At 36.6% G+C, this 12,775-nt stretch overlaps 1 protein-coding gene across 2 annotated transcripts in view; it reads left to right on the top strand.

Moving 5' to 3' along the window:
• The first annotated feature begins 1,229 nt into the window (after positions 1–1,229).
• Positions 1,230–12,775, top strand: part of dpf3 (double PHD fingers 3) — a 29,967-nt gene continuing 18,421 nt past the window's right edge. For both annotated transcript variants that reach the window (XM_057823443.1, XM_057823444.1), the window contains exons 1-2: positions 1,230–1,378; positions 10,188–10,348. In XM_057823443.1, coding sequence (XP_057679426.1) covers positions 1,347–1,378; positions 10,188–10,348 — 193 coding nt within the window. In that variant the 5' untranslated portion in view covers positions 1,230–1,346. The remainder of the gene's footprint in view (positions 1,379–10,187; positions 10,349–12,775) is intronic.

Genomic DNA, 12,775 nt, shown 5'->3' with positions numbered 1-12,775 from the left:
TCTCGTGTTGATAAATATCGCGTATATAAGACTAGATGCCTACAGATGGAGTTGGCGGCGTAAGTAATTGGCGACCAACTTGCGTCGCAGAACTTCGACGCAAGCAGTCTGTCGTGAGGTTTTTAAAACACTCTCAATTCGTTCAGGTCTTGATGGATTTACAAAAACTTGTCTAACAAATTGTATAATTATATTAATATTATTTAATTTTAAGTATGCATTTACTTAACTGCATCGTTGACGTTTATGAATAAACAATCCGTTTGAAAATGGCGCACCTTATAGCTATTTCATAGTACACACTTTGTTGATTATACAGGGTGATTCAAAAAGAATGTGCCAAAATTATCACGCATTTATTCATTTTAAAATCATTGAAATAGACTGAATTATTAATTAATTATCTAATTAAATTAATTAATATAATTAATTAATTAATTAGGGGTTTGATAAGAATTAAAAGTCTTATTAACAAGTAAGCAATTTTAACAAATTAAAAGTCATATCGACTTGGTGTTGTCCGTTCCGCTGGTGGTGTTCACATTGAGCACTTGTAAAGCACGAACTAAAAACTTGAAGTTATATACAATATTTATATCCAGCTTAATTTTCTTTTTTCTTTTTTTTAAATATACCGCACAGTATTTTTTGAATCACCTTGTATATTACGCAAACGTCTCTGACGCAAAATGGCCAACAAGTGACGACGCGTGTCCCTCTTGGCTCAGAGCGCGCATCTAACATCTAGTTTTATGTACCAACGGTTGTTTTGTTTGTTTGTTTGTCTGTTTTTTTTTACTTAACTGTCACAAATATTTGAATATGACTGTTATATATTTTCAGTTTTTTACCTTAATGTATTTCCTGTCGATAGGCTGTTTAATTCGGTTTCTTTTTTTCTTTCTTTTAAACAGAAGATTAGTTGCTATTGGTCAATTGCTTAACAATAGTAAATGATTTAGCGAGCTCCTATTGGCTGTTTTAAGCATTACTGTAAATTTGTGTTCATACATTCATTGTCCAAAACAATCTAAAGTGGTATTTAATTACAGCACTATTATATACATCAATATTTGTTTATTAATCAATATTTATAGTGGAAAACATTTAATGTAATTTTAACGCGCTGAAACGTAAAAACATCTTTATTTATACTTTTATTGACTTTGACAGAAATTCTGAAGCCGCGCCCACTACATTGACATTGCTGTTGAATTGGCGGCTGCACACATTGGTTGTTGTCGTAGGTCGAACCTTTTACTCCTCCTCCACCTTCTCCTCATTTTTGGGTCCCAAACCTCATCGAGATTTGGAATACAGTATTACGTTACAAATCCTGCTGGAAAATGGCGACTGCAATTCAGAATCCCTTAAAATCGTAAGTAAGCCTTTCTTATTTACGTGTTCGACGTCACACGAGGAGCAATTGTCTGAGCGCATAAACGGGAGTGCATGCGCTCAATCAAAATGAAAATCATATATTTGTGCGATTCTATTGTTAATCCTGGGCAATCTGTGCACGCGTGTCTGCAGGTAATGCATAGGATTTGGTCGATTGCGCAATGATAAGCAATGGAGATATGTATTCACGCTGGAAACAAAAAAAAAAATGTGTTCTCGGATGCACTAAAAAGTTGCCCACGTTAGGTTTAAGTGATTTTTTAAATCATTGTGAAGCACTTAATTTACAGTTTACTTTTTTCTTTATGCCAAAAAATGCTCTTAAAGCGCTCCAAAGCATACGTGCCCTTATTTGTAGTTTTTTTTTTTTTTTTTTTTAAACGTATTTATGGTCTTAGAAACATTTTTTCCCAGTTTTACTGTTGCTCGTTTTAAACAATAACATTGTACAGTTCTATGCGACGCAAGCAAAACAACAAAATTTTTTTTAATGTGCTAATCGAGGGGGTTACAAATAATGATGTACGATCTTCTTATTTATTTATTTAAGGGGGAAAATTTAGACCTGAATTGGCTCATTGATGTAAATAAATGGTCCTTGATCTGGAAAATGTTACTAGGCACCCCTGCAGGGAGGGCTCAAGCTCTCACTCGCTTTGTTTTTTAATTTTTTTGTTTTTTTAATGATTTACGAGAGTAAAAGTACAATTTCTTACAGTTCTAAACATAACTGACTGAAGAAATTCAACAAGTAGTATACTTAAAATGTGCTTCTGAACAAAAAAAAAATTGAATTGCGAATTCAACATAACTCAACTTCATTCATAATGTACTGATCAAAAATAAAGATTAAATACACTGAATCTGACAGCACTTGTGGTTATCATGTCTGCTTCACATTTCCATTTGAATCTCCATTGGAAGATTTCTGTGTGGTCCAGCATCTCCTCCACATTGCAAAACATGCATGTTGGGTTACTCCAGTACTTCTCAAATAGTGGGGCGGGCCTCCCCAGGGGGGCGCAGAGCAATGGTTCCGCATGTGACCTCGGGGAACATACTTTATTGCCATATTAGAATAAAGTGTAATTGCACATCCACTCAGTGGGTGGCAGTGGTGCTCTCATTTTCAGTGTGTGCGCATTATTTTTGAACAAAACAAAAGCACACTGCAAAGAGCACTGGAGATATGAAGAGCTAAGACGAGGAAACATGACTAAGCGTATGTAGTGTTTGGCTTTTTGCTTTGACTTTTAATAAAGTGGGAGACTAGAAAAGATCCGTCATTGTCTAAAATTGTTTGCAACGGACAGCAGGAAGCCAGATCAAATGTCGGTTAAAAACATTAGACCCCACCTACATTGATAAGCCGCTTGATTTTTTTTTTTTAGCCAAGAAATGCTGAACATTGCCAACAATCGTCCCGCTTTGTTTCGTAGTGTTACATCAGTAAATCAGCGAGCACAGTTAGCATCATATAAGGTGGCATACCAAGTTGCTGAGTGCAAAATAGCAAAAATAAATTGTCCCTCTGTCCAATTACACTGTTGTTTTTGTTCTATTCTAATTTTTTTCCCCCGGCCAAATGGTTGTTTGGATTCATTATTATTTATTGATTTAATTAAATTCTATTTTTCACTATTAAATGGTCAAAAAATGTACCGTGTGTATTTTTACAGATTGGATGTGACTTTTTTTTTAATTCAGGCAAAGTGAAGCACTTTGTCCTTTCTATACTTTATTTGAAATTGAGCTATATTTTTTCTTTAATATTAAAAAGGACACAATGTTATGCAGAGATGTACTCATAAAGGTAATTTATAGGCAAATTATATCATTTACAGTGGCGGCAGAGAGTTGGGAGGGGGCGGGTGGTTACGTCTTCCTGGGGGCGTAACAGAAAATAATTGAGAAGCATTGGGTTACTCCATATATACAGTACAGTGGGTTGTTTTTGACATCACTTAGGCCGACTAAACAATTATTTTATTATTTTGAGTTGGGTCTTATGGTGATATGTTGGAAAAGGTATTTGTTTGAATCATACTTGGTGCAAATCTTTTTAGAACAGATTAGAAATACTAGTTAAGAATGTCTCACCTGCTGTAAGTCTTATTACTCGATACTCAAATGCGTAATTATACATTATTACAAACTGTTGTTTTATACGCATCGGAATCTTCCTGCTTTCTCTCCACACTGTTTTTCCAGCAGAGCACTCTCTATTCTCAGCCTTATTTCCACTTTCTCGAATTCCTAACTCATAATGAATAGGGGTATGATGACACAGTGCAACACACACAGGCTTCACTTTAGTGCACTGATGGTGCTTTAAACTCTTGGATTCCTGCAGAGCCACTTAAACCGCAGACGGCGGACGGATATCGGTCTGTACGCGCTTATTTTTTTTGTTATTGTTCATCTCCTACAGCAGATTAGTAAGCACCTTGTTATCCTCTAGAGGCCTTCTGTCGTCGGGGAGTAGGAAAGACTTTTTTTGTTTTTGTTTTTTTTGTTTTAATCTTAAAATTCACGCTAAATTTTCAAAACTTGCTAAACATTTGAATACCAGTATTGTATATATATATCCATAATATGTATACATTATTGTCCAATGTTAAGATTTTGTTGTGTTGTTTTGAGGGCTGCAGCTATCAGTTATTTTAGTAGTCGATTAATCGATGAACTAGCTCGTTTGAATAATCGAGTAATCGGATAAGGAACATAAAAAAATCAAAATACCTGAACTAAGCCTCAAATGGTATAAAAAAATAAATAGGTATAAAGAAATAAATGAATGAGGATCTAAATACAGCAGAAGAACAATTGGCTAACTTACATAGCAAAAGTCAGCTAGCTTAAATGCTATAAAATGGTAACTTTTTTTTAACACTGCTCTTAACAAATGGTTCAAACACATATCCCCACAAAAAAGGGCTAAATATACCTATAAACTAAATTACGAATGCTTTAAAAAAAACATTAGCTCAAACAAAAACTTGGCTTATGTTGGTCGTAACAGGGAGCAGCTGAATTCAGCCATTTGAAATGAGTTATTTTATATTCACTTTTGCCACTAGAGGGCAGTGTATCCACCCAAATCAAACTAAATGCAAACACAAAACAAACCATTACCACGCCACTTTAATGAAACGACTACTCGATGCAACAAAATTTAATTAAAATCTTTTTTCTAATTGAATTACTCGAGTTAATCGATTAATCGTTGCAGCACTGGTTGTTTTAGTTAAATTAATAAAATGCTGACCCCCCCACCGCAAAAAAAAAAAAACAACAACTCCAGTATAGATAATAAAAAAAAATAATAAAGCAATGAAAATATTTTTTTTATTTTTTATTTTAGACAATTCACACAACAACAACCAAATTGTTATTACAGTATAATGTTTTTTTTTGTTTTTTTTATTTAAACTGTCAAATTGTGTCATAAAATGATTTTCATTTGACACTGGCTTTTGTATCACAATAAAAACTCCGTAAAGCAAAAATACACACAGACACAATACATATCATTAAATTACATTTCATGCACTTCTGGATCGGCATTATTATTAAAACTGTCTTTGTTGTATGTGCGTGGGGGTAGTGCAATGGGGCCCTGTGGGGGTTTGTATATTTTTATGATGTGTTTGTTTTATGTATTGTGTCGCCACACTCCCCTCCCCCATAATAGCGAGGTGGAGGATTTAGGGGGGATGTGAGCTAGAGCGGGGTTTATGTCTGCAGTATGTACTTTAATTTATACATTTATGAAACAGGACGGGAGAACCTTTTTCTCCATCCATCTATTCATCCATTCCAATCCATCTGCATCAGAGACATAACCCAAAACCCCTCCCTACTTCCCTTTTTAATCCGCCATCCAATGTTTCCCTTTTGTATGTCTTTTTTCCCCCGCGTGCGTGTGAGGGTGACACGGGTCGAAAGGGAACACGTGTGCCCCCGAGACATGTCAACCCCCCCCCCCACGCGACCCCATTTATGCTGTCTTGGCCTGAATCCCCCCTCACTACTGCCTACAATATGCCCTAAATTTGCATTAACCCCCCCGATTCCCTTTATTGTAAGGGCACAATCTTACAGTTACAGTCAATCCAATGGATTGCCGCATAAATGGTCTGCAGTGGACTTGAAACAGGAAGTAAACAGGAAGAGAGGTTAGTGTGGTGAAACTAGATATTGTGATACAGTATACAGTGTTGGCTATGCCATATTATATTCCTGGGACCAGACATGTAACTTAAAAGACTGGTCTCTGAAATCATCTTTTCAATTTGAAATGAATGGTAAAACAAACAAACAAACAAACAAAAAATCAAAACATTGTTTGCGATACTGCTAAAATCATATATAGCTAACTAATTCCATATATTGTATGCTATGCAGTGTCAGGTAAACCGGGCAGGCAGGTGGTGTGTGGACCCAAGTGCAGGGAAAGGGAAGCGAGGCAAAAAGGTGGTGCAAAAGTAATTTAATTAAAGCCGACAGAAAAACAAAGTACAAACCAAAACTGAGGTAATCTCAAAAACACAGTTGCAAACAAAACCCAGGGGTATTGGCAAAAGACTGGTCTCAAAAACTTACTAGGCAGAGGAACATGAGGGCTGTGTCGTAGGAAGAGGCAAAACTGACGCTAGCTGAACGAAGACATTGACATAGATGCTGACATTGACAATGATGCAACAAGGAGTGAAAAGAAACTGGGTGCTTATATACACTCATGCAGACAAGGGGTAACGAGACAACGAGGAACAGCTGGGTAATACAGGAGGACTCAGTAGGAACAGGCACAACAGGTGAAATCAATGGGTAATCACAGGGACAAGTCACACTAGGAAAATACCAACACAAAACCTAACAGTACCCCCGTACTGTTGATGAACTCTGGGAGGTATGCAAGACTGCATTCTTTGATGTTCCTGATGACTTCATCAATAAATTGTATAAATCCTTGCTGAGCCGCATGGATGCAGTCCTTCAAGCCCATGGAAGTCATACAAAATATTAAACTTGGTTCTCACAGCACCGCTACTTAATTCGCTTATGTTATGTAACATATTTTTGTATTTGAAGTACATTTTTTGTTCAATTATCACACTACTTTCTGTAGGCGACAAAACTTATGTCTTGCCAAAATTTGACCTTTATGTCTTCATTAAATGATCAATCTTTTTTCAGTGAAACAAATATATTTTTTTACATTCAACATTATTTGGGAGGGTCTTAGCTTTCATATGAACCATTTCTGAAACCAATTGAAGAATTAAAAGTCAAGTTATTAGCAATTGTTTCTACAAAATGGATAAGCGACAAGACTTTTGTCAGGGACTGTCGATTACTGTTTTTCAGGGAAAAGAGGTAGACAAAATAGTCAAGTAAGTGACATGATAGTAATTTGATGCGGTGGAATGAGCAGACATTCAATAGCCTTTCCTACTCATATTAACTGTGGAAAAAACACTGCTTCCACAGCTTCCACTCTTGTGGTCACAACCTACCACGAGATTTTGGGAGTGTGGCTGTGGGAATTTGGGAGGTTGATCGGAATTTCAGTTCAACCCAAAAGTTCTTTGATGGAGTTCTTTTAGTAAATCAAACTCATGATCCTCCAAGCATTCCTTTAGTAGACCTGTAAACTGCTTTACACAAGTTGTTTCTGTATCCTGAAACTTCGTCTTCATCGGAATTGAGGGATGTGGTTCAACATCTGATTGATAACATAGTCGAGAATTATATAGTTTAGGAAAGGGGTGTCCAAACCGGTCCTCAAGGGCGTTTAACCGATGAGGTTTCTGCTAAAACAAGCAGCACTTGACTACAATCAACTGATTACTCTTGTAAGACACAAGATTGGTGCATAGGTGTCGTCCTGTTTTGTTGGGAAGAAATGGTGCATCCCCTGCAGCCCGATGTGGAATAGTTTGGGGACCTCTGGTTTAGAAAAAATCTTACAGAAGAATTAGACAACAATACAACTCCAAATGGGGTTAACATAAAACAATCGTTGATATTTGAGTCTGCTTCCATTGAGTTGTGCCGTATAAACATACGTGATGGCACTTGGGCACACATGCGCAGGGACTCGCTTACATAAGAATGTTTGAAGTTGCCTCAGGAAACAGTACAAGGTCACTTAAGCATTGGCGCATGGGGAAAAAAAACATTATTTTACTTAAGACTTACGCTGAAGATCTGTTCAATGAGCATTGAAAAAAACCTGAATGTGTATCTTAGAACTAGGAATGGGAACCTCTTGTTACTTTACGATACGATTTGCGATACAAAGCTCACGATAACGATGATCTGACGATACAACGATTATCAATACATTGGTCAGGAAATAATTCTAGGACATTGTACAAACAACTAATAAACAGAAAAACAAGCTTCTGCTGTGAATTGGAATGAGTTTATCATTAGTAGTAATGATTAGTAGTTTATCATTATCATTAGTAGACGTCCAATCCATTTGAACTGGGAGGGTGGCAGCGAATGAACGAATGTTCATTCGCTGCCATCCCTCCCACTTCAAACGGATTGAACGTCTATAGATGTCAGTGGCAGACAATGCCAGGCAATGAGGTAATTTTGGGCCATTTAAGGTCATTTACCTGTTCAATTTCAGTTACTTCCTGTTGATTTTAGGGCATTTTATAGGTCTCTTCCTGTTTATTTTGCGTTACAGAACAGGAAATGACCTAGAAATCACCCAAATGAATAGGCAGTGACTCAAACTCAACAGAAAATGACCTGTAAATGCCCTGAAAATCGGACATAATGACTGTGAATGCTCTGGTTTCGAATGAACGAACATTCCCCTTCTAAATGGATTGGGCGTCGAGCACCGTCAATGCAGCTTTAGAGTTAACTGAGACACTATTATGGTGGAAAATTTTGGTAGCAACTTGTTGGTTCATTTTTATTTTATTTTTTAGACATTGACACCTTTTCAAAACGATATCTCGATTCTTGGCAGGAGCATATCGATAACATTTTGGGATATAAAGTATCACGATATATATCCACATTTCGATATTTTGTTACACCCCTAGTCAGACTGCAGCTTACTCTATGGAACCTTCCGAACATGTGAATGGGGTACCTAATAAAGTGACCATTGTGCCCTTCTACCCATCCTCCCTCAACCTCTTGACCCCCTCTATCACTCTTTCATCCAGACAGGGAACATCTTTGTGGAATCCACATGCTGGTCCCTGTCTGACTTGGCATTCTTTGCATATTTGCAAGACATCCACAGAGCCCTATTAGATTGTTGGCACAGAAATGCAAAGCCAGATACCATCCTGTTTGCATGCAGGTATTCCAGCATTTTTTGGATTATGATGCTTGGAAAAACAAAACACTGGTGATCCACATCTTGGAATAGTTTGGATTTGCAATCAGCACTGCTTTTGAGTCGAAGATAAAGATCAGATGATAAATCTTGGGAGAAAAATGCCAACATGTTTGAAGTTTATCTATAGTACCGTATTGGCCTGGATATGAGACGGTGTTTTTTTGGATTGAAATAAGACTGAAAAAGTGGGGGTCGTCTTATATTTGCGGTTTAGACGTTATACCTATTCACGACGCTGGATGGCGCCAGATATCATTGACGCGATGTTCTGTCATGACAGATCTCAGCTACTTAACCAGTTTAATCAGTTTGCATTATTTTATTGCAATGTTTTTCCTTATTCAGATTTGTTTCAAGACCACAGTTACAGTTAGACTTCATTTTGATGGTTAATGCAGTTATTGCAATTTTGTTGTTTTATCACAATAGATTGGTTTATTTACATTTCAAAACCAGAAGCCAATCATTTACGAATGTGATTGGACTTTAGTTTGCATTAGGGCTGTCAAACGATTAAAATTTTTCGAGTTAATCACAGCTTAAAACTTAATTAATCGTAATTAATCGCAATTCAAACCGTCTCTAAAATATGCCATATTTTTCAGTATATTATTGTTGGAATGGAAAGATAAGACAGAAGACGGATATATACATTCAACATACTGTACATAAGTACTGTATTTGTTTATTATAATAATAAATCAACAAGATGGCATTAACATTAACATTCTGTTAAAGCGATCTATAGATAGAAAGACTTGTAGTTCTTAAAAGATAAATGTTTGTACAAGTTATAGAAATTTTATATTAAAACCCCTCTTAATGTTTTCGTTTTAATAAAATTTGTAAAATTTTCAATCAAAAAATAAACTAGTAGGTCGCCATTGTTGATATCAATAATTACACAATTCTTATGGTCATAAAATCAGTCGCACCCAAGCGCCAGCAGAGGGCGACAAAACTCCAAAAACCAGAAGTAACAAGTGCACATGAATCTGTGCTGTCCTTTTAATCTGTTTGAGCAGGGCATGTGCGTTAATTGCGTCAAATATTTTAACGCGTTTAATTTAAAAAAATAATTACCGCCCGTTAACGCGCTAATTTTGACAGCCCTAGTTTACATATTCCAATGTTCAGACAGTAAGATTTGAATGAGGCAAAATAACATGCTTTTTCTCTCAGTACATCATTTTTTTCAGATGTACTGTAATTATTTTTTGTATAAAAATTAATTTGTTCAAAAAGTCTTTTTTTTCAAACTTGAGTCTTGAAAAAGGGGGGGGGTCGTCTTATAACTAGGGCAGTCTTATATTTGGGCCAATACGGTATAAACAGTACTGTATATTACAAAGTAGTTATTAGAAATTGTATGTAGCAATCATGAATGGTTCTGTGTGTTTCTCCCCAGCATGGGTGATCAGTTCTACAAGGACGCCATCGAGCACTGCCGCAGCTACAACGCCCGCCTGCGTGCCGAGCGCAGTGTGCGGATGCCCTTTCTGGACTCGCAAACTGGCGTCGCTCAGAACAATTGCTACATCTGGATGGAGAAGTGCCAGAGGCAACCAGGTATTCAGGAAATCTGAGAACTGAGTTTTATGTTTTATGGCGCATGAAATGTCACTGCTTTGTAAAAAAGAGAAAATGGAGCAAGGCAAAATGATCCTAAAATGGTTGATTCAAACAACATGGTAGACTTCCTGTCTTATTGTGTGTGAGTTCTTTGAGACTTTTTGATGGCTTGTCATGCCTACCAAAATTCATGGTGTAACTGGGTTTAAGGGAAGAATTTTTGACAGTGATAAAACCTTCAAAATGAGACTAAAATGCCCACTTTAATTCAAAATTTCCTTTAACTGTTTAGGCATTAGTTGTAACGCGATACATTTATTGCGGTGCATTTACCTGAGTAACGTTATGAGAAAAATGTACTTCTTAAGCCTCTTTCAGACTTGTATCCCGGTAAATTCCCATGTAAGATGACGTGGGATTTACCCGCATCATTGCTTTCACACATGGAGAGAGATCCCGGTAATAACACGGGTTGGACACTTTTCACAGACTTGTCCCGTGTACGCCGTAGTTCTCTGTTTCCATTGTACTTCACGATCATTTGATCGCTGGCTTCACAACGTACGAGACCTCTGATAGTTTGTATATTATGACTAAATATTGCCATCCATTGTATTTGTTGAGCTAAACGAAATGTTTGAATAGAGTTTGACCAAAATCTGAGTAAGTTTTATGTGTATTTTGCATAGCTATTTTGATTGGGAATGAACATCATTTCTTTTGAGAGATAGGAATATTATTTTTGTTGTGCTTTCTCTAAATGATACTTATGTTTGTTGTGAAGGAGTTGCCGAAGCTTATGCCAATAAACAGCTCGGTCCAATGAAGGCCTGTGTTTACTCGCCTTTCTCTGCCTCTTAGCTCTCAATGTGCAAAAAATGGCGTCATTGTAATCTGTTTGAGGCAATGCATGAGCGGGTCATTCCGCTCATGCGTTAAATGCATTAAATATTTTAACATGATTTATAAAAAAAATTAATTACCGCCCGTTAACGTGATAAATTTGACAGCACTAGTATGAACATTTGTATGGACGTTTTTAATCCAGCAGCTCTGCAGGGAACAGGCTTTCTAGGCAAGCAGGGTGGAGTGATATCACATCAGTTTTTACCGCAAATTTTTTGTTGTTGTTGTTGTGGGAACGAAAGGGACTCCCCAGCAGACTGAGCACAAAATCTTAAAAAATAGTCGTACAGAATTTAATGAATCACGGCAGTTCTGTGTGACATTGTTTTGGCCGCGTTGGTATTTCAAACAATGATCTGCATTTTGAATTTATTTGACTATGTTAGGTTTGTTAATATCGTTTTTATTGGCATATTAAGCAGGCATCATTGACTCGCGCCAGCTTTGCCATTCCAGAGCCCCTACTCCAAAGAATAACTATCAAATTGCATGGAATTTGTTGAAATCAACTCCACTGACTAATTACACCCCCGCTAAATTGAAGATTAAGCCTTATGACAATAATTCTGAACTTCCCCTTTAAGTATTCTTTTCAACCAAGGGCGTAGGTTTGCATAGAGACGGTAGGGACATAACACTACCAACTTTTCAGGATGCTTAAATTATCCCCTAACCCAACTTTTAAGCAACCTTATTTGCATTATATAATGACTTCAGTTATATAGGTCATTTAGATTGTCTTCCTATATGTTGTAAGGATAGAATAGATCCCACCATTATTAGGTGAATTACAGTACTCTCATTATGTTCAGACTTACACTGACCGCTTTTCACTTGCTGAATGTGCCAGTGCATTTTTCGATGGAAAAATGTACGTTTGATTGGCTGATGACTTGAACCCCCCCCACCCCACACATCCCTACAGAAATACAACATGCCGCTTGCTTCCCCCGCCCCCTTCAAAGACAAGGGATATTAAAAGTTTTTTTCCGCCAGCAGCAGCCACTGTAAGTAATGTAAAAAGTAGGGCTGTCAAACGATTAAAATTTTTAATCGAGTTAATTACAGCTTAAAAATGAATTAATCGTAATTAATCGCAATTAATCGCAATTCAAACCATCTATAAGATATGCCATATTTTTCTGAAAATTATATATATATATTCTGTAAAATAAATTGTTGGAACGGAAAGATAAGACACAAGATGGATATATACATTCAACATACGGTACATAAGGACTGTATTTGTTTATTATAACAATAAATCAACAAGATGGCATTAACATTATTAACATTCTGTTAAAGCGATCCATGGATAGAAAGACTTGTAGTTCTTAAAAGATAAATGTTAGTACAAATTATAGACATTTTATATTAAAACCCCTCTTAATGTTTTCGTTTTAATAAAATTTTCTATAAAAAAAATAAACTAGTAGCCCGCCATTGTTGATGTCAATAATTACTTACACAATGCTCATGGGTGCTGAAGCCTATAAAATCAGTCGCACCCAAGCGCCA

Source organism: Corythoichthys intestinalis, chromosome 19 (genome assembly GCF_030265065.1).
Source record: "Corythoichthys intestinalis isolate RoL2023-P3 chromosome 19, ASM3026506v1, whole genome shotgun sequence".
NCBI classification, from domain to species: domain Eukaryota; kingdom Metazoa; phylum Chordata; class Actinopteri; order Syngnathiformes; family Syngnathidae; genus Corythoichthys; species Corythoichthys intestinalis.
Note: the sequence above shows the minus strand (reverse complement) of the source record. Positions and strands in the feature narration are given on the sequence as shown.